The following is a 27,560-nucleotide window of genomic DNA, read 5'->3' as shown; positions in this document are numbered from 1 at the left end:
GGAGCTTAGAGTAGTTGACACAGAGGAGCCCCATGCGCTGCTGTCCTCAAGGCAGCACCAGCCATCAGTCATGCCAGCTAAGGATGAGCCTTAGCTCTCAGGTAAGTTCATGTGAGATGGGCAGGAACAGAAATATATATATATATATGTGTGTATATATAAAAGGCAAGCCTAAAAGGGATTTTTTGAAGCCTGATTTTTTTAGAGGTTGTCCATAAAGGCCGTGTTCCTAAGATAGTTGGTACATCAATAACCCCTTCAGGCCAAGTAAGAAGCAAAAGCAACTTCAGTTAAAAATATATATTTATGGAAGATGGTTAAAGACTGTCACCTTGTGAGAAGTCTGAGCTTGACAGAGACACCAGCTGTTGAAGCACTGTCGTAATTTTCCCTTAAAAGGCAAGTTTAGTTTTAAAAATGTAGAACCCCCTTAAGATACGCCTACAAGCTGTATGAAATGATGCCCATTGTTTAACTGGAAGAATGATAGCTATTACAAGACATTATAATAATACTTCATGACAGTCTATACAGAGCAGGTTAACAGTTCTCGGCCTGAGAAACTGTTGCTATTTTCTTCTCATGGTGAAAGAAATACTTTTATCTAAGTCTTGAACTAGGAAGATTAACTTCTACAGTTTACAAAGGCGTGCTGTTTACTTCATGAACTTATGTTGCTCTAATAGCTTTTTACACTTGAAGTATTTTGCTTTCCAATGACTTGTGATTTAAAAAAAAAAATGCCAGGACTTGTGTTTGTCCTGTTTCTCATACTGCTCTTCTGTTAAATACAGAGAAAGAAATTTAGATTGGGCAACTTTGTGTCTCTCGCAAGTGCTGATTAGTCTGAAAATCAGTGAAGCTTATCTAAATGCTTTCTGGATGCCTGAGGTATTGTTTGATGAAAATCAATTTGACCACTCTATTTAAGGGAATGTATGAATTTTCTATTTCATTCACTGTAGAAATATTCAGTAGGAATATAGAAAATCTAGGTGACCTTTTTGTGTTTTCACAGACTTTTTATTTCCAATCATTTGGCAGTTTCTAGAGCTTCTTTGCTATGCTTTCTTTTACTTAAGAAAAAAAAAAAAAACTCTTCTTCCCAACCCTCCAAATAAAACAATCTGTAGGTGCCAAATTGTCTTGAATATTCCTCTTTGTTTCTTCAAACTAAGTGGAGGGATAAAAAGGAAAAATCATAAAGCTGAATTATTTTGTTTGAAAAAAGAAATTTAGATTATGTGCATTTTGTTGCCCTCTACTACAGCTGTAACAGTTAAAACCTTGAGCAGGTCACATTACATTCATTTGTTAATGCATAAACAAAGAAGCAGAAAGGCCTGAGGATGGAGCTGCTTTGTCCTCTGGTAGCTAGTGGGCTCCTTCCCCTCTTCAGTGGTTTGGTTAATCTCATCGCTGCTCGGGGAGAACTACCCTGAGGCTTCTTAGCATATTTGATGGTGTGTGCTACTCCTCACGCTGTTGCTGTTTCTTGTTTAGACACACCCAATATAAATGAAAATCACCTCTATGAGAACTTTCTGGTCTCCTTGTAAAAATAAATAAATAAATAAAAAGAACAACCAACCAAATTCAAATGAGATCATCTTATGTAGCGAAATCCTAAATCCTAAATAGCTAAGTTCATTTCATTAGAAAAAAAGAAGTGCACAGTAAAACTTAATAATGAATTTTATCTAATTTAATTCACTTCCAAATATTTCAGAGCATAGATAATTTCTGAGATATATATGTTAAATAAATCTGAACACTAGAACCCTCTTTTCCAGTGGGTTTATCTCCCAGAATCGAGATTTTCTGTACTGCATTCTTTTCATTAAAAGGTGCCAAGAGCAGGGTCTTTCACCTATACTTAGCCATCTGTTTTCATGGGTCTTCCAGGTGCATATTATCATTATACCTGCCATTCTCTCAAGTTTGGTTGCAGTAAGTGGAGAAGTTTCAGATGGAGTCTGTAAATATCCTGTAAATACAGGCATCTTGCACAAACACACAGTTTAAGACAGATTTTTAAAAAGCCCCTTTCTATACAACTATACTTGTACCATCTGTGAATGAAAGTACTCACGAGTACCACTTGGCATTATGACACTTGCACCATTAGTTCCTGTGTATTCATTACCTTTATGCATTATTAAAATCTAACATGTAGTTTAGTGTTAATTACTGGCATAAGGAAGTTGCACAAACAGGAAAAAAAGGACAAGTTAACAAAAGGTGTCTTATTTAAATCACTGCTACTCTTTTGTAATAATTATGAGTAGGTCAGTCCAGAATCTCTTTTCAGAGCTGTCAGAATAAGATAACTGTCTCTGTGTTGAAAAATATCAAAGGAGTTCCCTGGACAGTGTTTCTGTAAGTAGACGCATAAAGAAGTGCAGCAGATTGCTGCCCAAGAGTGTTAGGGCTGCTTAGGAATAATCCACATTGTCAGGAATGCCTGAGTTCCTGACAAGAGTTCCCCAAAGGAACTAGATTCTAGAACATGCATGTAGTAGCTATGAAAACAGAAAAGTTTCTCTGCTTGGCTTCCTCCCACAGCTGAGCTGCTTATGTCCTAATATAACTACAGCTAGCAAAAAAAGCGAAGATGGGTAAGATAGCATTGTAGCTGAAGAGTTAGGCTGCAATATGATGTATGGCGATGCTAGTGCCCTCTAATCCTGGGGAAAAGCAGGTATATGCTATTCTGTATTGGTTATAGTAGAATCAAGTAGTCCCCAAAGTATGGGTTTGTAGTGGTTGAAATTATAGAGATGCAATTTCCCTACTCTCCCTTAAGAGCCTTGGAAGGGGAAGCAGTCTTTCATTCTCCTTTTGTTCAGTCTGCTTTAAGGAAATGAGTTTAAAGCAATGATATGAAATGATTGCTGGATGTATTTGATTATGCTCCAGACTGCAGGGGACCACACAATCTAAGAAACGCTGGGTGTCTATCAGGTTGGGATTCTTCTTTTCATCATGTTGTTCAGTTTTGTGTAGGAGATGGTAACAATACCCAGTGATAATTATTTGTAGGAAATGGTACCTTGTAGCACCTCATAGCATTAAATGTAAAGTGATAGGCTGGGAGGAGGTCCTCCTCTAGTGCTCGAAAGGTCCTCAGTTAGTGCTCAAGTTGCAGCCATTTCCACAGACTCCAAGGGTGCCGTGGTGCTGAAAGGCAGCGGCCCTGCCTTTGCTTGAAAGCAGGGGGAGCAGGTGTGTGTTCCCACTCCCGGTGCAGATGGGCTGGCACAGGCCGTTGCTCTTCCTGGCGTTAGAGAGAGCAGCTGGGAGCTGTTCCAGCTGCTGCCACACTCTCGCCACCTGATGCATGAAGAAACACTCCAGTTACATGGTGCCCGTGACTTTTCTTCAGGGTTTTGATATTATTTTCTCAAAACTGTCCTGATAAGTCAGCAAATTTGACCAAGATTTTTTTTTAATGTTTCTGAAGCCTTGTAAAGAGAATTCTCCTATCTGTGTGTCATGTAGGAACTTGACACTTCTGCTTGACAGGTAACTGTCAATAGATTATAGTATGGTAGGAATGTTTTTCCAATTCCTTTTTAACTCTCTATACTGTTGTAAATGATACATTATTTTGCATGTTAAACATTCCTTGGTATTTGAGAAATATGGCATAATTTGATTTGTATGTATATATGTATTTTCAAAGCAACTTCCAAAATAAGTGTTTACTTCATTTGTTTAAATGCCTAGGAACTGAAAAGTGTAGATGCTTTGAATAATCTCTTTGCATTTCCTTAGAGTGCAATGATTATTTTATTCTGTTTAATAGAAGTGTTAGCCGGGCATTTAATATGCCCACTTACATAGCAGGATCTTTTTGTAATATAATCGAAGTTTAAAAAACATTAATCCATTTCTCTATGAAAATACTGAATTTCACCGTTTATTTCTTTGTTTTTCTTTCTGCTTCTTGCTGCTCTAGGATTTTGTCATCATGTTTACACATCACGTTGTAGCGGTCATCCTGATAACCTTTTCATATATAACCAATTTGACACGAGTGGGGACCTTGACCTTGTGTCTCCATGACATGGCTGATATTATCCTAGAGGTGAGATTATTTGTGAGTGTGTCATGAGACTCTGTATACGGTATTCGCTATTCTGGGACCTACTATGCCAATGGGTAGAAACTATTTGCTATGCAGAACAAGTAGTTCCTAAACAAAGATGCCAATTCAGGATGGTTGTGGTGATTAATGCAGTGTATTTCTGTGCTGAAATGTATTTTACTTGTCTCAGAGCATGCACGTTGGTGTATGTCTGTGACTTCAAGCTGGTTGATCTTTTGGTAAGTTGCTTGTACAGAGCAGAGACTGGTAACATATTGTATGCCAGGAGGAATGCACCCAAATCCTAAACATAAGGATGCACCCAAATTTTAAAGATAACACAGTAAAGCTGTATGTTGTAATATCTGGAAAGTGGTGACTGAGGTGGAAGCTCGTGGTGACCATTTGGAAGATATGAAGTCAATGAGAACATAGAGCCTTTGTCTTTCAAAGAATTAAGATGTCCTGTCCTGTTTTGAGTGTACTTTGCTGTGTTGGAAAACTTAGTTGCTATTTGATGCACAGATGGTGAGGATCCAGAGGATTTTCCAAGTTCCCATGGCAGTACTAAGCAGTTGGCTTTAGAGAAGAGGAGAAGCTTCTTTTTATTTTTTATTTTTTTATTGTTTTTTGACTGCTCTGAATGATTATGGATTTGGGCTTTCTGTGAGCTCTCCAGCTGGATCAGACCAAAGTTAGTACTTATTCATATAAAAATACTTCTTTTTATCAAAGTAGTTGCTTTGATAAAAGCAAGTTAGGAGCCTGTGATGCTAGAAGATATTTTCACCATGTGAGTCACCATACTCAAACTCAAAATCCTTTCGCTCTGATTTGATAGTGCTGCAAATCTGTTTTTAATCTTTTTTTTTTTTTTTTAATCTGGAAGGCACATGACTGACATAGAAGGCAATGAGGAACCCGGGTTTGTCTCATTAGAAACAATTACATCTTTACAAGCTCATGTTTCTGTTTTGACAGGTGTAGATCTGTTCTGCTGGCTGCGAATTCGCCTGAACTATCTGGTTCACTTTTTCTTGCCATCAGATGGGTATTTGATGGTCTCAACTTAGACCAGTGCCTATGGTACTAGAAAGCCACTGGAGAGTAGCTATAATAGACTAGCTAATGCCCTAACTTGAAGACAGGGATATGCATATGCTTTCTCAGTTCCTCTGTTCATTCACTGCCCAAAACAAATAAAGTGAAATTGTTGGTATTGTAGCATGACTTGGCAAAAATTTAGCAAACATGTTTATTTTGTGTTAAGGAGAACACTTTGGTAAGTGTTCCCTAGGTGACACATACCTCAGTGGTGTTTTGAGTCAGTTCATCCACTAACTGGATTCCAGTCATTTCTAACTGGAAATACTAAAGCCAATCTAAAATATTAGAAAGAGAATCCCAACCCCTGAGAAGCATTTGCCAGGAGAGCCATTGCCACAACAGGTCTTCTTTTACTATGACAGCGGGTTACAATACCATGTAAGATAAGATGGTTCCCAACACACTGCTGACATTGCTTAGGGAAACTCACTGCAGAGAAAGAAAAATATCTAACTGCAAAATATATATATATATATATTTTGTTTGTTTCTTGGGGTTTTTTTTTTTTGTGCCATGAAGGGTCAGTAGTGTACCTGCTGGCTTTGTTTCTAGTGACCATGAGGCTGTTTCCACCTAGCATTTTGTACCGATACATGCCCCATGGAAAAATGATTGCAGGTGTAATAATTTTGCTATTTTCATTGCAGAAAGCAGTATACATTGGTGGAAATACTGGAGGTGAGGTCATTTTATTCATAAATCTTTAGGCGGATATAATAGAGTATGGGAGTATTTTCAGGAATTGTTAGCTGTTCTCTTGGATCGGCATGAAAGTTATTTTGGATGGTCAAAACAGCCTGGCTATGGCAGGATAGACCAAGCATGGACTCATGTTATTTGTAATGCTAAGAAGCCACCATTTTCTTAAGCTGAAATCTAGATTGTCACAGAGAAGCAACTTTTAGAACCCAAACTAAGTTGGTTAAGTATCCCTTCAGTATCTCTGTACTGCAGTACAGCTTTTAAGTTGGGAATGCTGTGACCTAACTTGCTAAAGCACTTGAATTCCCATCAATTCAGGGGCCTTAAGACTTTTCTGATGCCCATGCATGTCTGTGAAACAGTTCCCAGGTAGTATGTGTCTGATAAAAGTGAGCCTCACTGTGGCTGACATTTGAACCTGAATCCTTTTTATTAAGGTCTGCTCATCTTCTAAGACACTTCTCAAAAGGCGTAAGGAACCAGATTGAGCCAAAGGACTGAGTTACTGAGTTGTAAAATAAACAGGATTAAATAAGCTAAAAGGAATATCTATACGATCTATATTATTAAGCTGTAGTCTTTTTAATGCTTTGAAACCTTTTTTTTTTTTTTTTTTTTTTTTTTGTCTTAGGTAGCCAAATTCCATCTAATCACATATCCTTTCCCATTTTTTGCAGTCCCCCTTTTTTCAATGCAGCTTGTAAGTGTGTTACCCAAGAATGATGACGCAGCAGCTGTACTGTTTTTGAGAAGTGGCAGGTTGCTGCAGGTTGCTATAGCAATGTCAGCTCCACATGCTCTGAAAACAGCTTTTTTAGACTGCCGTGGAAATACGTCCAGAATTCCTAGTTGGACTTTTAGTCATCTGAATATCAAGATCTTACAAATACAACTCTTCTGCTTTACATCCAAAATATTTGCTTTCCCTTAAACCTGACTCTGAGTATGAAGTGCTAGGAGTTTTATTTGTATCCACTAATATATAGCACTGATTCTGGAAGTTAATGTTTAGCTTGCACCACTGATAGCTTTCCTTGTATTCTTGACATACTTTCAGCTAGCTAGCGGGAATATCCTTTGAGTTCAGATTTTGAATGGAAACATTGTGGAAGTTAAATAACAACTAGTAGTGCAGGGTGATCTTGGAATCTGAATGATAACGATGAGCACTGAGTGCTTCCAGATTCAGTGGATTTCAGTCAGAAACTTGAGAGCAATCTAGGTGTCTCTCAGCATTTTAGAGGATTCTCTGCTGTGAATTTTGCATTCAGAATAATATTCTATATGAGCAATGGTGACAAATTTGCTTACTCTTAGCACTCTGGCAAGTCTGTGCATGTAGCACTTTTAACCTTGCCTTCAAAGGTTAAACTCTTCAAAGGGTGCCTTCAAAAGGGCTAGCAGTAGCTAGTATGGGCATTAAAGGACATTAAATCGGGCATTTCATGCCCTTTTTTTTTTTTGAACTGTTCAGTGTTTCCCTATCTAAATTTGGCACAAAGCACAAAGAAAGATTGTTCTTATTGTTCTTATCTTGAAGCAGATGTTTTAAAATAAGCATCTTTGCTTACACCCAAGAAAGTGCATAGATGTCTTAACACAAGCTTGCTTGCTTGTACATGCTGTTTTCTTCAGAGAAAGGCAACAGGGAAATTTAGGGAAGCTCAGTGTTTTAAAGATCAGTTTGAGTGAAAAGGAATTAGCTGACCCCTCTCCTCCATAGAGGAAGAAATGGAAGGCTGCTTGAAGAGAAATGAGAAGCAGCTAAAAATACTACTTAGCGCAACAAGTTTGGGAGTGACTGAGAGGGAAAGGAGGAAATAGGATGGAAAACCATGGAAAAAGTTTTGAAGGGGACTGGTGTAATGCTAGAGGCAGAAACTGGTGTGGATAGGCCAGAAAGGAAGAAACGATTCTGCAGGAGACTGAAGGAAATGGTACACAATAGAGAACTGGAAGCACAACTTATATATAGCAGACAATAGGAGGTCAGAGACCATGGGGCGGGTGGAAGATGGATAGCTGCCGAAAATGCAAGTGGACCCAATGGGAAAGATGAAATTGTTTTATTAGGTACAAGAGGAGGGAAGTGGAAAGGTGAGAGGCAAGTGTAGGTAAAGGCAGGTAAAGTAGGTAAAGGTACATCTGTCCTGTAGATGAGGACAAGGATAGCATAAATACAGTGGGGTGCAATAAAAGGTTTAAAAGTGTTTTATGAATCTGAAACAGAGGAGTTTGAAAAACGAAGTTGAATGGAGAAGAAAGAAATTAAACATGACCTCTGTTTTTATGTAGTCTATTTTCTTCTGAGAAGTAGTTTTCCAGCCCACTGCAAGGAGGCACAATGAAAATATTAGTGATTTGATCAAAATTTGATTATTTCTTCTCACTCTTATACGCAGTACAAGAGAACTCAGTTGTCCTCACAGAAGTAAACAGCCTTTTCTTTCTTTTGCAGGCTGCCAAAATGGCAAACTACTGCAAGTGTCAAAAACTGAGTGACCTTTTGTTCCTTTCGTTTGCCATTGTCTTCATTGTCAGTAGGCTTGGCATATATCCTTTATGGTGAGTAAGCATATGCTTTTCCTCAAATGTTAAGCATCACACAAGCTTGGCAATAACTATATTCTAATATCATATGATCCACTGGCATTATTGTCTATTCTAAAGTGCCAAGGAAACTTTCAGACATAACTAGGCATTGAAAAAAACTATTTGCTGGAGTGGCATCATATTTACCCTGCAGTCAACAGGAAATATAAAGGACTTGAGCTGATTTTAAAATAGAAATGAGCTGGAAACAACATGGCCCTAGGTTAGCAAGCAGATGCTTGTGTTGGCAAAAATGTGGCAGGGGAATAGAAGGAAAAATACTAATCAACAAAGACACTGACCAAAAGCAAAGTTGATGCCAGCATTTTCTCAGTAGCTTTCAGTGTGTGCTTTATCAATGTGTTTAGCTCCAACAAAAAAAAAACATTGAGCTTAGGAAAGTTCTAAATATATAAATAAATTTATAAATAAATAAATAGATGTCACTCTCATCCCTTTCCAGATAAAGGCAGCTGCTTGCATTTGCACACTGTCTCACTCTCTCCCTTGGTACACCCACATCTATGCACACAAACGTGCAAAAGTATCTTGCACTTAATTTTTCAGCAATGATCTTCAGTGTCCACAAAGCTGCTGACTAGTCAGAAAATACCATGATGTACCCCAGTGCAGAAGCCCATTCAGGTTCTTCTGTAGCCACAGTACGAGTTACCTTCACAAAGAGAGGAAATGTCCTAATCTAGGGGCATGTGCCTGTGCTTGAAGGGGGACTGGAGGAAGGCCTTGACTTCACTCTTTTTTGTTCAGGATCCTTCATTCATAGTATGAACAGAACTAACCCAAATCTCTGTATTCCTGGGAAAGCAAGAGGTATCTCTCATTACAGCAGAAGATACAGAGTGATAGTTTCATCTTTAGGAAGCACCAGGAAAGCCAAAAATGTTACCCTTTGCAGAGGTTTATGTACAGAGATTAGTGAGCTCCTTATTTAATCATTTAAAGGATTTACAGATACAAGTCTCAACCTCTTTTCCACAAGTTTCCTTCCCAAATCCTACATAAAGGTATCTCTGTGGGGTGTCTCAACCTCTTTTCCACAAGTTTCCTTCCCAAATCCTACATAAAGGTATCTCTGTGGGGTGTTGTTAATGCAAGCAGGATGAGACCTAGGTACATTAAGGAGCTGTGTCATCAACTCTGATTAGTCACATTTAGCGTTTAATGACTCCAGAGATAATATGATAATACATGGTCCATACTGTGCTCTGAGTTGGTGAAGCCCCGTGACAAAAGGAGAAAATGGATAGGCATGCGAAGTATGTTTGAAAACTCTCAATAGCTTTTCCAATGAGCAATGGTATGTATTTTAAGCATCTTTAGTTCCCTTTCCTTAGCTCTTCATTGAAGCTAACTTAGCCATTCACTGAATTTCTGTAAATGAAGCAAGCTATTTTTTCCACTTGCATGATCTCAGATGGGAAGATGGTGGCACTCTCATTCATATGATTTCATGTGACTCTAGCATTCTTTTATATTGGGAAATGGAGTGGGGACTAAATTCCACTAAGGCCACTGCCAATGGATTCTGCAGTACATGACTCAGCTTCGGAGAAGGTTTGGTCAGATGATCTCAGCTTGAAATGGAAATTCTACTGCATTTACATTTTCCTTTCTCCTTGAATAGTGTTAAAGAAATTACAAATTTATACTCCTTTTTTGAGTGCTTTGAGTTTTTACTATGGTGCTGCCATATGGGTTTAGCTATGACTCTTGCATAGTATTCAAACATTATCCCATGTTATTTGAAATAGCAAGGAGGGAACTGCTGACTTTAAATTTTCATTACTCACACAAAGCTTTACCAGATAATTGTTGTGTGCTTGCCTCTCATCCAAAGTGCACAATTTTGAAGTAATTCATTGGTTTTCTCACAATGTAACTGGAAGCATTTTTCCTCTTGAGAAATCTGAAAATAACAAGGTCAAGTTTTTCCCATCTTTTAGATCTTTACTGTGGTAGTCAAGTTTTGGAGAGTACATGATCTAACTTGAAGTGTTTAAAATAACACTGTGTTTATAATCAGAACTGAAGGCTCATACCATCCCAAGTGATTTCTGTGAAGTCCTGTAGCCAAGTGTCACACTGCAGGAAGCTCTTGCTAGGACTAGGGAAATTTTCAATTAAAGATTGACATGGCTAGTGGGAGCTAGGCATAATAACAGCTGAGGGCTGTGTGAGGTCCTACTACACAGCTCGTGATGTCTGACTTAAAAATCCTCAAAGTAAGAGATTACCAGCAGAGAGATACATTATCTAGGAAGTACCAAAACCTAAGCACTGATTTACAGCTTTGCTGTTTTGTCCTGTGATTCTGGGGTGTGCCCATACATTTTCCTTACAAATTTGGCAACGGGAGCAGTTCCATACCACTTCTGACTGAAACCTCATCTGAATCCTGCTGTCTGGAATTGCAGTGGCAGAGTGTGCTGAAAGCAGTGTGAAAATAAAAGCATGCAGGTCTGAAGAAGAGGAAAAGGAAAGAAAAGCTGCATAATAGTGTCTGTGATAGATGATAAGCTCTCCTGATATGGAATATTAGATCAGTGAGGGCAGCAGGTTACAGCTGTGGGCAGGGTTAGATGCTATGTTTGAGAAGACGAGGAATTTGTTTTTGTAGTAGAGACACATGATCAACTTACTGCCAGTTTAATAACCATTGTCATAGCAAGAAAACAATTACATTGCAAGAAAGGTAAGGTCTTTGCCTTGAAGCACATATGGTGTAATAGACCAAGCGCATGAGTGAGAGAGAGAAAATTAGAGTCTACCAGCATCGTCCCAAAATAAAAGTCACAGGTATTTTCTAATATAAAGGAGTAATTGGAGAGGTGACTTTGGAGCGCATCTCTGGGAAAAAGGAAAGCTCTTGATTAGAGGGGTGGAGTTGCTAGACAACAGACAGTTGCAAGTATACTCCAGTTACAGGGACTAGAATAAGAATACAGTATATATGATCTGTGGTTTTTGATACGATCTTGTTTCCAGGCAAAAGATGCCTGTATTCTGAAAGGTTACTCTTTACTTCCTTGTATAATCAAAGAGTCCAGAGGCAACTTCATATTTCTCAGCAGTAGAGTGAGCATTGCAAGTGGGAGTCCAGGTTTACAGAAATGAAGCATGGGTCATATGGGCTTGTCTCTCCCAATTCTTTTTTCTTTTTGAGGCAACAGTTCCAAATATCCCTCCTCATTATCTTGCATGTCAGCAAAGCTGAGTCACTGGAGTGGCAGCACGCTGAGAAGCATCGTTTTGCTCTCCCTTTCCTTGTTGCTGAATATTCAAAACAGCAAAATCTGGTGTCTGATTAGAATTACATAAATATGCAAATTCCTAGCAGAAAAATTGGGAGGTATCAAATTGCTGTGCTTGTAATGTAAAAGCAAGACTGTAATTTATAAGAAAACTTCCTCTGTGCATGAAGGCAAGTATCCAAGAATGTGTTCCAGTCACACTGCTTATAAAATACTGGCATGTGTCCTGAGCTTGGGCTTTGCGCGTTTAATTTTGCATAGAGGTGCTAATAAAGAATTCAGAATGTATCATATGCTGTTGTTGAAGCTTGTTTAGCATTGGGGCTAAGATAAAAGAAATAGGCAATTATAAATATATATATTTAGCAGACTTTCCACAGGCATCTGGAGTTCATTTCAGCAATAACTCAAAAAACCCAGGACGCTTAGCCTCCTGCTGCTAAGTGAATGTAGGAGTAAAGCTGCTATTTTCACCGAGAAGACGTTTTGTTTGTGAAATTCTCCCACTTGTGCATGATCGCTTTTCTAGCAAATTACAATGTAAAACACAACCCTCCATGAGTCAGGGTGAACATGATGCCTTCTCAGGTGATACAGGGTGGTAGGGACACAATCCCAAACTGAAGAATTGATATAAATGATGTGAGCCTTTGGCTGATCTAACTAGTCTGGACAAAAGAGTTACCTCTGGCCTTTCTTTACATCAGTAAGTCTTAAGATGCCATTCCCCTAAGCACCAAAATTTGTTTTTCCTGTAGTTGCACAGAAAGTCTTCCTTCGTTGCTGTTGTTAGAGGAATGCTTTGCTTTTTGCTATTGCTTGTTTTGCTTTCTAATCTTGTTTAGATTTGTGCAGAGAACAAATGGGTACTTTTATTTCAGGAGTGGATGAAGAAGGTGATCAATGTAGCGGCCCAGATCTTCCAATTTTTCTACAGAACTCATTCTCCGAGAACCATGAACCCCCTGAAATCTGGGCTATGCAGGAAACCCACATCTATTTACTTTTCATATTCTTCCAGAATACTTTTTTCTTTTTCCTCCCTTTTCCCTTTTTATTTTATTTTTTTTTTCATTTGAGTGAATCCAATGCTGCAAAGTGCTCTAGATCTGGAACATTTTTATGGAGTGACAGTGAGTTAGGGTATTTCCAAGAGCTTCACTGGAAGCAAGGATGGGAGGAGGGTAGTTAGCATGGAGGAGATACAATTTTATCATTTTAAAAGATGGCTTGAGGTAACGGTAGAGAAAGGCTTAACTTTGAAGTTTGAAAGAAGAAAGAGAGTGATAGAAGATTCTAGCAAAACCAATCTAACATTTACCAGGGGAAGACACAATGTTGGGTAATACTTAGGTTCTGCCAGGTTTCTTTGAACAGTGCTAGTATGAGGTGGTATTTCACTTGTTTAGATTAATTATATGAGCAAGAGAATACAGTTTCAGGGTGCTGTTATTGATGGGTACTTCTGTCCAAAGGCGGGGGAGCAGGGAATGGGGGATTGCCCTCATGAGAACAGTGAAGTCTCAGTAAGCATTACAAATGCACACTGGCAAATGTAGAATAACAGCAGTCTAACTATATAAATACAAATGAAAGCCTGATTTAAGCTGTTTCTAAAGCACACAATCATATCAAGCATGCTCTCTTCCCCAAATGCTCATCCAGGCAAATTTGACATGATTCAGGTAGTCCAGATCCTTTCCTGTTCTTGAGACACTGTCGGTGGCCCCACTGCTGTACCATGCTTTAAGCACAGGTGGTAAATCATGTTTGTTGGTGTGTTCTTCCTGACATTTGTAGAAGTGTCTAATTGGATCATGCACTTGTGAGCCCATTTGGAAAGGTTCTGTCAAGAAAGATGACAAAGATAAAAGTCTGAAAGCTGTATCATTTTGTCAAATGCCCGTCTCCATATTGGCTGCAATGTGCAGTTGCTAAATGAGATTTTTCTCCTTGTGCCAAAAATCGTATATAAACACAGGTCTGCCAGTTTTCAGAAGAACAACTTGCTTGCTTGTTGTTTTTTAAGCTCATGGGAGTACACACAGTCTGGTTCATGACTGATTTCTAATAGCCTGTTCATGGCAGTGAGTCTGCATGAACCTGACAGACATGGCAGGATCCTTGCTGAGCTAAAATTAACTTTGGTTCTCCACTGTGTGCTGTAATGAACCTTAGTTAGTTTTCCCAGTCTCAGCTCTGAATGACTGGCTGAATAGCCCTGAGTTTCATCAGTGTTGAACAACAGTTTGGAATGTATCCATGCTACTAATGCATACTCTGGGTCTCCAAACAGTGATCCAGCGTTGCCAGTTTGCACTGTTCTGTTTCCTTTCTTTTACTCCGGAGTCGGTTTCTGTCTGAGTGAAGGGCAGCTTTAGTTGCGAACAGAGCAGCACAGAGCCCTCTTTGGAGCAGCTGCTGCAGAGATTTGCTGAAGCCATCTTTTTCCTAGCTTGTCCCTTTTCTAGCTGATGTTGCCTGTTTTTGTGTAACCCTTAACGTGTGGGAAGGTCAAATTGTCATCTCTGATACTCATTTGCTTTCCTGGGACATTTTCTTCTGTTTGGCACTTGCAGCATGTGTGTTCTGGGAAGTCAGCATGTGAACCATGGCCGAATCACGCTTTTGGTTTCCCTGAATATATTGGTAAAACTGAAAGCTCAAACCTACCCTTAAGAAAGGGTATCAAAGCACTAATGGATACTAGCCCAAGCAAGATTCCTGGTCAGATACCATGCACTGTGGGAAATAAGGCAGCCAGATAAATCAGCCTTGCCCAGACCTGATCTGAAGTCTGGGTTAAGATAGGGTTTTATGATGGTTTTACTCGCTCTCACTGCATCCTGAAGTCAGGGCTCCAGCATAGCACTATGTGTGGAGGTGGACAAACATTTTCAATTATTCTACAAGAAATAAATCCACTTTTTTTGAAAAAAAAAATGACACTGGTTTGGACTCACTTTGTTTATAGAATATTGGCTGAAACAAAACACAAAGTGGATTGTTTGTAGATAGCAGATATTGAAGGAATAAATCCTGGGCTTGATTCTAGGTACTTGATTACTGAGGTTATTCATGCTGTCTGTGAATGGACACTGTAGAACTAACAACAAAAAATATCTAATGTGCTTATATTTCGGGCTGTTTGTAGTTTTCAGCAGGCAACTTAGAACCAATCAGTTTCCCAAGAGGATTTAATGAAAACTTTTTGGCAAACAATTTTAAAAGTACAGCATATTTGAAGAAGTTGGTGAGTTTTTAATTATGTATTAAAAAGAAGGTCTAATGAAGTCTCCATATATCTCCTTAAAATTCTTGTCTTAGCTCTTCAGCAGAACATATATAACATTATCATGCAATCTGCCTTTGACAAAATACTATCTGATCTTGTCCTTCATTGTGCCTGGTGATTTTATTTTCTCAAATTATTTACAACTCTTGTGAGCTCAGGGCTTTGAGTACTCTGTGAAGCAAAGTTATGTCTTTGGAGTGCTGGGTTAATACTCACCCAGCTCTTTACAGAGAAGCTAGAAGAAATGGAAAGGTTACATGTGTTGCTCACCTTTGCAAGTTTGCTATGTAAATAACAAGATGTGGCATTTGCTCAGTATTTCAATTTTTAAGATTTTCATATGATTACCAAAGGAGGAATTATATGAAAAAGGATTTTACAAGACTTTCAAAGTCAATTCTTATCCTCCCTTTTAGTTTCTACAGACCATTCCTTGTAGCTGCGATACTGCATTCTGTTGGCAAGGACAGGCTGTTCAGTCAGTGTCCTTTCCTTCATTTATTATGAAAAATGCCCCTTAAACTACTGTCTGGCTGAAAACAGAACACACAAAATTACTATGTCCTTTTTTTTCCCCCCTCAGAATTATCCTGATGGGTGTAAATATCTCAAGGGAAGGGAAATGGCATTGGTGTTATTCCTCTGACCAGACATTTTAGCTGCTTTTAGATCAGCTCAGCAAGCCGTGGTGCTTGGAGAGTAAACACAAGTTTCCTTGATGTGCTCGTATTGAGAGCTGCATCCACCATAGGTGTATGCTTCCTTGCAAGCTACTTTTGATTCAGTTCTCTGAATCTTCTCTGAAGTTGCAGGGAGGAGGGGAGAAAAAAAGACACTGACCGGGGAAATTACAGTTTAACTGGTTTTTATCTAAAGGAGAGGTAGATGAGGAAAGTTTAACCCAAAATAGATTTTTGTTTCTAAAAACTATTCTCCATCCTGTAAAGAGGAGAGTAGTTTTGATGTAGGAATACTGGAAGAGCCCAGACAAAGGAGAGGAGATAGGGAGAGGTCATTAGAGCAAAATACTTTGAGGGAATTTTGTTCATTTTGGCAATGCTGCAACATGGCATAGTTTGATCTGTAAAAGATACAAAATTGGAGGTGATTATTTGGAAAACTGGGTTAAACTGTGAACTGTTGGAGGCTGATTTCCCAGACTCGGAAGAATTTCTTACAACACTCATGGAGACAAAGGTACAGTTGATTTAGTTTGGAGCTGAGGGGAGCTTGCTTGTTTGCTTCTTTGTTTTTCCACCCCATCCATAAAGTAGCTTCTCTCTGCCAATGTATTGGGATCAAAGGCTTTTACCTAAGCATTCTGCCAGAAGATGTTGGTGATAGAATCCTTTGTTGAGTGTTAATTACATTCTGCTGGGGAGTTTGGAGTCTTTCTGTGTCCTAATGTCTATTGAAAGACTGTCCTGAGATTTGAGCTTGGATTGTGAAGGTGTTTCTGACCTTGTGTTCTTGATTTTTTCTGTCAAGACTGGAAATATTAATGTTCATACCAGTGACCATTAACAGGCAGGAGCTGTTGATGAGAAGATACTGAGTGAGCAGGAAAAAACAGTTGAAGCCAGAACAGTGACAGCTTGATCAGAATATTTCCTTTTACAGTACATCAAACATGAATAATTTCCTGCCTCTTGTATCATTTCAGTTAAGTAATTGGAAATCCTGTTGATCTACACAGGGCTTAAAATACCACAGTTTCAGCAGCAGGGCTAGGATTCCTGCAAAGAGGTATTGTTGGCCATTATAGCAGCTGAGCTTGTGTTAGCGCCATGTGGGGAGCTGCAGGCCTCAGCTAGCTTATAAATCCTCTGATTTAGGGCTGGTATGGATAAGTAAAACTCCATGTGTTTCTAACCTCACTGATAAATCTGAAGTATGTTGACCTAGCATAGCTCAGCATTTTGAATGTGTCAAGCTGACCCAAGAGTTTATATCCTTTCCGTCACTTAACTGTGCAGAAATGTTTTATCAACTTACTGTCTAAAGAAAGATGGTCATGAGCAGGATGAGCACAAAACAACTGACAAATTCTTCTGAGATGATGCTGAAAGACCAGCTCTCTCTCCTGCTTTGTCCTTCCTTCCCTGCTTCGTTGATGCGGTGCAGCTGATTGCTTTGCCTGACTTTTCTCAACTCACAGAGGATCTCTGCAGCTCCCCTCTCATTCACCAAGCCCTGATTAGTAGCGTAAATCCCACTAAAAAATCCAGGAGCAGCAAGGGACATGCTAATATCTTGTGTCCATTTTTAGTAATAGGTAAACCATGTAAAGAAATGTGAAGATTTTTTTTCAATCACATGACAAGTTAATAGAATAGCTAAATACAGAATCTAGGATGCCTCACTCTCTGTTCTGTGGTCTTATTAGTTCCCATATATAATAAAGCGTAAACTCTCATGTTTTGAGATGGAAATAAGCATGTATATATAAAGGATAAATGTTAGGAAGCAATATCTCCTAAGCATTGCTGAAAATGGTATACAGAACTATTGGATTACTTGTACTCTGTTGGATTACTTATACTGAATTATGTCCTAATTTCAGTAATGCCCCCCTAAAAGTAATTACTGCATAATGAGAGGAATATAGACAATGTCCAGCTGCTTATGGTATAGTATAGTGTACTTTCATGAACCATCCCTGAGGTATAGGAAGTAAGAAGTTTATTCTGAAATTACTGTAGAGAAGATGGTGTCATGTATTGCTGTCCTGTCTTACCCTAGGAGACTCCTGGCTATTGCTCTGCAATAACAACTTGCTTTTCACTGAGCGTGGTGCAAACACAGGATGTTGGCTGCTCGGCAACACTACCAAGGCCAAGGCATCTTGCAGTAGCATGCATTGCAGCTGCACTCTTTTTGCTTCCTTTGGTTGTGATAACAATGCTCAGCATTGGCAGCCACCCTGTTGCACTTAATTCTGCAATTTATCATGAATTTTCTGCCTGTCTGGAGGGCTATCTGCTTTTCCCATATGACCATTCTCGCCTCCTTCCATTCCTGTCAGAATACGGTCAGAAACAAATGCAGCATGTTTTTGTCAATTCTCAAAAATGTAAGTACACTTTTTGCTCTTTGCGCCATCCGTCTCTTTCTTTATCTTTCTTCCTTCATGTCCATTTTTCCCTCCATCCCATGTGAAAGACAAGCTTGCCAGGAGCTAGTTTCTGTTATCTAAGACACCGGAGTTGTGCCCGCTAGGTTGGTGGGAGGGAGTGTGATCTCTCCGCGTCAGCGTATGAGCCTGTTGCTGATAGCCTTCCGAGTACTGCTCCCCTCACTAGATAAGGGATTAAATGGTAGGGAAAATCTGTTATTGTCATACAATACAGATGATTGTTTAGGAGCTGTTTAAAGCATTTTAGTTCTATTCTGAGACTTCAATTACAGCATTAGTACAGTAAGTACAGAATTACCTTTCTCAGTGGCTCATATATTATGCCAGCACTCCTGAAAGTTTACCACAGATTTCTGTAGGAGTAGATGTGATTTACAGTGTTGAATTTGATTTCTTCTGCCTCCGTCAGCCACACTACTTAACTCAAGGTGCTAAACTGAGAGCTTCATGCTACATCCCGTTTTTGATGTATTTAACAAGAGAAGAGGGGGAAAATAGCATAATATACCATAACATCCCATTTTTTCTCTCAGCTATTAAAAATTTTCAGAGATCCTGACAAATTGCTTTTGGTTGAGAGAGAGAACCTATTTTCAGGAGCAGAAGCTAGTATTTTCTTCCAAATTGTGGAGATGGAAAAAATCTGACCAGAGTTTTCACAGAGGTAGAGGACCTATAGATTAAAATTTATTTTTGTCAGATCAAATCTATCTGTTTGAAGTCAGATAGGCAAGAATCAAAGTTTCTATCATTACTTTTGAAAAGCTGACAGTTAATCACTGGAAAGCTTTGAAAAAATCCAGCAAGCATGTTTGCACCCTTAAATGCCCAAATAACTTTAGAGTTTAAACCAAAGATTGATTTGCATTTTCATCCAAAAGATGCTTCTCCTATGTGTATTCCATTCTAATGCTTGTTTTCCAGCCTCTGTTATATGCATAGCTGACTAAAGTGCTACAGCTGAATCCTTTCAAAAGCGGAATTTGGAGGAAAGCTCTCCAAGCTGCCTCCTTCTTCCCTCTTTCTGTCCTTGCCTGCAGTCTCGGCAAGTGGCATCAGTGTTCCCAGTCCGACTGGCTATATGATCTTCTTCCTTATAAGAATTTAGATATGAGAGAAAGTTTTCTTCTCAGTGTTATTCAGTTGTGTACTTTACTCTGATTTTTCTGTAGTCCCCTGTATCTTCATTCAGCTTTTGCTCGGCCTGATGGACGCTGTAAGCATTAACTCCCACTCTGCACCTAGCCCGCACATCATATTCTTAGCATTGCTAAACAGTTAGTACAATATTTATGTAGCCTTTTTTAGGTGCTTAGCACAGAGTTCCAGTTCTGCCCTTAGTCTGACAGACACAGCAGACTAGGAGGAGTTGTGCTTTTCTGATGAGTGCTTATCTCCCATATCTAGTATGCAGCAGATGACTCATTGGAGCAGCAAGTTTTCTTTTGGATTCAGAAGCATTCCTTTTGGCCTTGCTGGCTTCCTCATATTTTGGATTTTTGCAAGAACAGAATATCTGTATCTCTAATGCTGCTTTTTTACCTTGACTCCAACAGAAGTATTCAGGGATGAATTCAGTCCAGTGAATCAAAATGTAAATAGAAACCTCTAACTGCACTTACAGTTCTGCTGTGCCTAAGATCTTAGACATACAAAAGGCAATTGGATGTAACAGTAGCAGCATAACGTACAGGAAATGCTGACTTAAAATTTGAGTTTGATATAGTAGTTATTTGAAATAACCTTCAGTGGAATAAACAGGTCTGACTAAAGCTGTGTTTTGAAGTGTCCTGAAAATGTCCTCTTAAATTATAAACTGGGATATAACTGTGCCAGGTAGAGCCACCATTGGCAGAATAAGTTGCATGAAGTTGAGATTGGAGAGTTTCAGCTGGTAAAAGCAATAATATGAGTTTGTTTTTGGGGGTTTTGTTTTGTTTTTTTGCACTTTAGCAGAAAGAAATGGTTCATTTGCTGATGTTCATGGTATTAACAGAAGATACTGTAAAAGGGCAACTGTATAACCATGTTATAAAGCCTTCTCACTAGAAGTTGGAAGAATTATGAAGCAATCTTGCAGTTTAGTGTTGCACCTTGTGAAGAAACGGACTCAGTCTGGGGTGCAGAGTGAGACAACTTTATTTCCAAACCAACTTCTTTTTATACTTTCTCAACACAAGTGTTGCAAAGCTCACAACCAATCAGCATCTGGCCACCTGCGCGGTTGTCTGGCTTTGTTTCTTTTCTTCTGGCAAGACACGTCGCACACGAGGCAGGGGGAGGTGTTCCTCAGTCCTCGTCTTTCTCGGCTCTGTCCCCCATCTGCTGCAAAGACTGACACCCTTGTGGTTAACTATCTGCTAACAAGGTACTATTGTCTTTGAACAAGCCTCCACATCTCACCCTTCTTTATTTGTTTTTGTTTGAACAGCCATGACTTAATTAAATGGCCAATCTATCCTTAAACACATAACAAGAAACAAAGCAGGCATGCTAACAATAAACAAAATATACCAAATATCAACAGGCTGTCCTACTAGACAGGTTACAAACGGATTTACTGGACTAGATAATCTTCTGTGGAAATCCCTAAGGAGGGACGGATCCAATTAATAGTTCCCAAAAGTTTTTGAAGATCATTCAAAGTCGTTATGTCTGTCTTTAGGGTCAATGATTGTGGTCGAATTTGATGATCAGAAATTCTCCATCCTAAATATCGCCAAGGCGGACTTTCCTGTACTTTATCTTCCGCAATTCTTAATCCTGCAGCTGATGCTGCTCGCGTAATCTGATGCAGAGCCTCTTCTGCTGTTTCCTTTTGCTCTGCAGCAATCAATATATCGTCCATATCTTCCCATTGGCACAGTACAGGGTGGTATCGGAGTCCATACCATTATCTTAATTTCTCCTATGAAATCTGCGTTGATAACTGCAGGTAACACAAACAGCCCTTGTCTCGTTGTTGAAAATCGCCCAATCAATAGTGCTGCCATTCCTCGCCCCAGGGGGCCGTGGACACCAGTTGGAATTAGCACAACTGATGTATCAGTAATTAGCACTTCTATTGTAGTGGCCAGGTCCACCCCGGCGCCGCCGCTTGTGCTGGCGCACAAGCGGCGGCTGCTTCCCGGTGGGAGCCACTCCGAGGGGTGATTTGCCGTCATGGCGCGACCCCTTGCCGCGCTCCGCTTGAAGTTTCCCGAAGGGGCTTGCGGTCGACCTTCCTTATCAAATTTTGATCGACACTGATTAGCATAGTGTTGTCCTTTGTGACAGCGCGGACATAGTCCAGGCGCTCCTTTGTTTGCTTGTGTTTTCGGACAGTATTTACGAATATGCCCAAATTGGCCACAAGCAAAACATGGCCTTTTCATAGACATTGTTGCAAATGTTTCGGCCATCAGTGAATATTCATACTGTTTGGTACCGACATTAATACATGCTTTTAGCATGTCATCAATAGTAGGATCCTTTAGTGGCCGCAAAACTCTCTGGCAATCAGGGTTAGCATTCTCAACTGCTAGTTGCTTAAAAATGTAGCTTCGTGCTTGTTCATTATCAATTTGTTTCTCCAGAGCCTCATTAAGCCGATCCAAAAACTTCATATATGGCTCATTCGCATCTTGTCTTATGCTAACAAAAGGTTGTCTTTGTTTACCACTCTCCGGAACGGCCTTAAGGGCGCGGAGAGCAAGTGCCTTAACTTGTTGCAAGCCCTCAGGGGGGATTTCTGCTTGTGCTGTTGTAGCACTGTGATCGCCCTCCCCCATTAGCACGTCCACAGTAACAGCCCGTAAAGGACCTTTTTTCGACAGCCGCTGGTTTTCCTCCCCCTGAGCTCGAGCAAGCTCTCTCATTTTCGATTCCCACATCGTGTATTGCATATCAGTCATAATGAGGCGAAACAAGGTTTTAAAATCATGGGGAGTAAAAACCGAAGAATCACAAAGAGATTGTATAAGGTGGGTGGTATATGGTGCGCCAAGGCCATGATCTGTCACCGTACGTCGCACGTCCTTAATAAGATTATACGACAAACCTTCCCAACGCGGATTCTGGTCTGGTGCACAGATAACGGGAAAGGCTTTCAGCATGCCCACATCCCCCGCCTGTTTTGCTCCTCGTTTTACTGAGGCCCATTTATCGTGAGGATCCGGGGGGTATAGGTCTGGCTCCTTTCCAGGGTCAATAGGACCCGGACCAAAAGGATCATCGTCCTGTTCATCAGGTGGCAGTACCGCAAAGGCTTTTGCAGCACGTTTTCTTTTCTGATTCTCATCAGGACACGATTGAGGTAAAGGAGGCGCGGAGGGGATGGCAGGGGCCCCGATCCCGTCATTTATGTTCGACTGCAACCCACTATGAGATTTCAATATTTCGAGTACAACTCGCCATTGTGGCAACAGGTTAGCAGCAGCCTTATCACCGCGCGTGGCACTATCCCACAGTCGGACCCCAATTTGGTCCCATCTTTCCAGATTAAAAACATTCTTACTATTCACCGAAGGATCGTCTTTAGAAGCCCATGCAAGAACCTTTTGCAGCTCTTCTTCACCTAATTTTTTTCTTTGCGGTTTCAAGTTTTTAGGAGAAGCTTCTAAATCGTCCTTTTGTTCCTTCATTAGGTATGAACCCATAGTTCCCAGCCGCTTACCTCTTTCCTTTCAAGAGGCTTTTAGTGTGCACACAAAGTAAGCTTCCTTTCAGCTTGATCCTTACGCTTCCTTTCAGCGTGATTCCCGGGAGTTCAGCTGGGCGGTGCAACCGGAGAGACAGCTAGTCTTCGAGCCCCACGTTGGGCGCCATTTGTTGCACCTTGTGAAGAAACGGACTCAGTCTGGGGTGCAGAGTGAGACAACTTTATTTCCAAACCAACTTCTTTTTATACTTTCTCAACACAAGTGTTGCAAAGCTCACAACCAATCAGCATCTGGCCACCTGCGCGGTTGTCTGGCTTTGTTTCTTTTCTTCTGGCAAGACACGTCGCACACGAGGCAGGGGGAGGTGTTCCTCAGTCCTCGTCTTTCTCGGCTCTGTCCCCCATCTGCTGCAAAGACTGACACCCTTGTGGTTAACTATCTGCTAACAAGGTACTATTGTCTTTGAACAAGCCTCCACAGTTTAGCATAGGAAAGCAAAAATAAAAAAGGTAAAATATTTATTATGAGCTACTCGACAGTATAAAGGGCAGTCTGTTAGCTTATTAGAGTTAGTTTTGACCATCGCACACATAAATCATTACCACTGAAGATAGTATTCTGGGTTTCCTGTGTATGCGCAAGTCATAATCTGATCTACACTTTCTTTTGCTAGAAAGGGCTGTGGTAAGTGCGGTTAGCAAAAAGTTGCACCCAGCATCCCTGACTTTTCAAAGCCTGCTTGGGGCTCAGGACCCCAAGAGCTGTGCCCAGGAGCCCTTGCAGGTCTCTCTCCTGCAGACCAGGCTGGTGCTGTGCGGAGATGAGAGTTGTTTGCTTGATTAAATGTGCCATCTAGTGGTTATGTGGTGATTATTGGTTGAAAAAATAAAGGCCACAAAGCCAATGGACTTTTTGAAGGATTTTCACACCAGTGGAGAAAATGGACGGGAGTTCACAAATCCTCATTTTAGCTCCCTTGTTCCTCTCAGAGCAACAGGCATTTGTAAGTTGTCTTTTTTTCCTTTTTCTTCTCAGAGTGCAGTTGCTTTCTACTGCCTGTTGTCCCCTCTCTGCTGTCAGGCTCTTTGCTAAGATCTAAATAGAAATCATCTTCTGGATAGGAATATTTGGGCAGAATAATTAGCACTGTATTGGCAGACCTTCATAAGTTAAATTTTAAAAGTCACTGTCAGTATCTGCAACTGAAACATTGATTTACAAAACCTTTGTTCAGATTTCCAGACCTGCCTTGTTTTCCTCAGCACCAGTCCCCCACCACCAGCATTTCCCTGATGACAGCTAAGCTTCTGGCTGGCTCTTCTTGGCTGCTGTGCCAGCTGGATCTTGTACATCAAGTGGCCACCAGAGACAGCCCTCGGCTGCTGCACAGTACCTTAGTGCTTAGCAGAGTCATCTGGGTTGTTCAACAGCCAGAAATAAATCTCATTGTTTTGTTTTGATTTGGGATTCCTATCTGTGCTATTATTTCCACTAAGTAAGAGTTCATGCTATAACAGTCAAATGGAGCTCCGTTCATTTAGAAACCTCCTGTTCTGAATCTTCTCAGGTGTTTGCTATAGTTTCAGATATGGTTGGAATCTCGCATTAACTGAACAGTCTTAGACTGTTTAAGTTCCACAGGACACAAGTGGAAGAAGCTGAGATGAAAAAGCCAAGAACATAATAAAGTAGCCTTTATTAATCAGGAAATGAGATATTTGGGGCAACCAACACCTATCAACTTTAAAAAAGGAGAAATGCTGAGGATCTTTGTTTTCTATATGTGATGGTTGTTAAGGTCACTTAACTCTGGAGACATAGAATCATTTGTCACTCCTATTCCACTACAAGTCAAGTCGCAGGTTTTGCTGCTCTAAGAACCAAATGAATGTGTGGATCTCATCTAATCAAGCATTTGTCATCTTTACTTAAAAAAAGGTTCCTTTAGGTTGTTGTTGACTTAAAGAAAACATTATTTTTCTGTTGCTTTCTCCCCTAGGATATTAAACACAACGTTGTTTGAACTATACGAAGCTCTGGGCAATTTTCCTGCCTGGTGGGTCTTAAACATACTGCTTGCACTTCTTCAAGTTCTACACTGTTTTTGGTCTTATTTAATCATAAAGGCAGCCTATAAAGCTATTTCAAAGGGCAAGGTAAGACTGCACAGTTCTGTTTCATGTTTCAACATTTCAACATTTCCAACATATGTTTTAACATTTTAATTTTTTCAGAATTCACTGAGGGTCATCGACCTTCTGATTACTTGTTCTTTCTGCTTCATAACACATTGTTGAAGACTCTTGCCATTATCTCATCTTTACTTTAATAGTAACTTTTTTAACCTCCTCCTGATAAAAATAAATTAACATATTTTTAGTGACTGTACTTATATATGTTTCTGCACTTCCTCCTTATAGTCTGTTTCACAGAACCCAATTCAATCAGGAGGTGAGCAGGTGGGGAGAAGGGGAAGAAGCAGCAAATTGTTATCTGTGGGCTGCCAGTTCTGTTTTTTTCTTTATATTGGTTGTTAGGAAAGCATTCATTTCCCAGCTAATCAAGATAGTTACAATATTAAAACTTTATTGTCATTGTTTGTGACACAGTTATGGATCTGAACCTCCTTTAGTTTTTAGTATTGATGAGGTTCTGCAAAGGGCTCTCTACTCTCCCATAATAAGACCAGTCGGGACAAAATTCATTATCTTGGTGTCATTGTTGAGACATAATTCACCTAGGGAAATGCTAACCTCAGTATGTTTTCTAGGCAGGTACTGCTCTCAAATTTAGATGATCAAAGTTGCATTTATAGACCTAGTTGTGTAAATTACAGGAAACCATTTTTTTTCTGAAAATGGTAAAACACATAAGTAGGTATTTTAGATATATGACCACCCAGAGGTGAATGGGAGTATTTCTGCAAGTAATTTCTAAGAATGGGGGCTTAGCCTCTTGCAGGATGGAGTATGGAATCTGCCACTCCCCGTGCAGGAAAGGCAATGCAGCTGTGACCTGTGTTTTACCTGGAAGCCACACTTCTTTTCTGTTCTGCTTTGGCAATTATTAGCCTCAGCTGTCCTGTTTGAATTAAAGCAATGGCTTCAAAGAGCATTACCTACCCTCTCTTACTCTGCTTGTTTGTCCTTCTCCTTGTGCTATGCAGAAGGCTGGGAAGTGGAACCCTTTGCATGTAAGTTCTTTTAAATTCACTATGCTAAAGACATATTCTGTACAATACTCTTTTTTTTTTTTCTTTTGCAGTTTCCATAGTTATTTATATCCAATGTTTCTGTGCACCTGACTGAACAGAGTAGAGAGAAGTCACTTCAGGATACTAAGGGATGTAATGCTCAGCTCTCAAACTTAGTGATCTTCACCTGTGAATTTCAAAGAGCTACAAAGAAAGGGAGAGGTCTCCTTAATCTAAAGAATACATATACTTAGTATATGGGCATAAACTGGAAGGAATGAAGCTCAGGTGGAAATAGGGGCAAAACTAAACCATGGTCAGTGTTCCTATGCGCCACCCTTGCTATCTGAGATCCAAAGTTGGAGCTGTCTGGCATGACAAGTTATGGAAACCAGTACTCACACCTCTGCCTACCCTCTAGCTCTGTTCCATGAGGAACACAGCCTCCAGAGAGTGATGGGGGAGCAAATTAGTGTGAATATTTTATATTTATCCTGACATTATCAGATCATAGTGAAGCACCGCCCCCCCCCCCCCCAAAAGAAGCACAGGAATCCCTGCACCAGCTGTTAGTTTGGTGTATTAAAGATTCAGGAAATAAACTTGTAGTACGACAGTAGAGGAAATAGTAGTAGAATGAACTAGAGAACTTGGATGTTTCCTTTAGTCTGTCCACAATCTTTCGTGTTAACCCTGTGCCTTCATTTTAGTGTCCTAACCTTTGATGCACCAATGAGAAGTTCTCGCCTTGTCTTTGTGCACAGAATTTGGATGTATAGACCCCTATGTTTTGAAATGAGTCTAGACAGGCAAGAGCAGAGGTGTGCCAGAGTTGATGAGGCTGCTCTCAAAGCTCCATTTAAAAAAAAAAAAAAGAATTCTCTGATTCTGGCTGAAACAAAAAAGTGTTCCCTTCAATAGCCTACTGCTTGTTTTTGTTTCTCAAATTCTACAGGTCGCAAAGGATGACCGAAGTGACATTGAGTCAAGCTCGGATGAGGAAGACACAGGATCTCGTTCAAAGACACCACACAGCACTATCACCACTAATGGGACTGGCGGTGCCAATGGGACAAATGGGTATCTTAGTGGTGGCACTTGCTCAGAGGAGCATTAATCCTTGAGTTCAATCATGGGAGATGAACAGAATGAACTGTTTGCTACTGGAAGTAAATTATAAGTTGTGAATGCAGTTTCTTCATATATCACAGCATCAGAAAAAGTTAGGAGTATCAAAGTGTTCTGATAGCGCACTGCCATATTCCCTGTTTGTGAATGAAGAAGACACACCATTCTGTATACGTAGGCGCATGCTGTATGTGTATATAACTGACACAATGGGAGCAGTATTTTCATTTTTACTGTCTTTAAAATATTATTTATTTTGTGTATTTTCTGGGAACTTCTGGACAAAAGGGAATATCCTTACTCAAACTTTAGCTCTTTGGATTCTCAGTGGTGGGGAGCATCATGCTCAGAACTCTTCTGTCCATCCCTGTTGCTTTTGCTGGGTCGGCTATAAGTAATAGTTGC

The 27,560-nt window shown here is 40.0% G+C and overlaps 1 protein-coding gene across 2 annotated transcripts in view; it reads left to right on the top strand.

The window, feature by feature from the left end:
* CERS6 (ceramide synthase 6) overlaps positions 1–27,560 on the top strand; it is a 109,419-nt gene extending 81,859 nt beyond the window's left edge. Inside the window, exons 7-11 of one of the 2 annotated variants that reach the window (XM_088519453.1) lie at positions 3,962–4,090; positions 8,358–8,464; positions 24,834–24,990; positions 26,004–26,027; positions 26,983–27,560. In XM_088519453.1, coding sequence (XP_088375579.1) covers positions 3,962–4,090; positions 8,358–8,464; positions 24,834–24,990; positions 26,004–26,027; positions 26,983–27,144 — 579 coding nt within the window. In that variant the 3' untranslated portion in view covers positions 27,145–27,560. The remainder of the gene's footprint in view (positions 1–3,961; positions 4,091–8,357; positions 8,465–24,833; positions 24,991–26,003; positions 26,028–26,982) is intronic. The other variant, XM_088519454.1, reaches the window with a different exon arrangement.

Source organism: Tinamus guttatus, unplaced genomic scaffold, assembly GCF_059628265.1.
Source record: "Tinamus guttatus ecotype Peru unplaced genomic scaffold, ASM5962826v1 Tinamus_guttatus_pri_ptg000060l, whole genome shotgun sequence".
NCBI classification, from domain to species: Eukaryota; Metazoa; Chordata; class Aves; order Tinamiformes; family Tinamidae; genus Tinamus; species Tinamus guttatus.
Note: the sequence above shows the minus strand (reverse complement) of the source record. Positions and strands in the feature narration are given on the sequence as shown.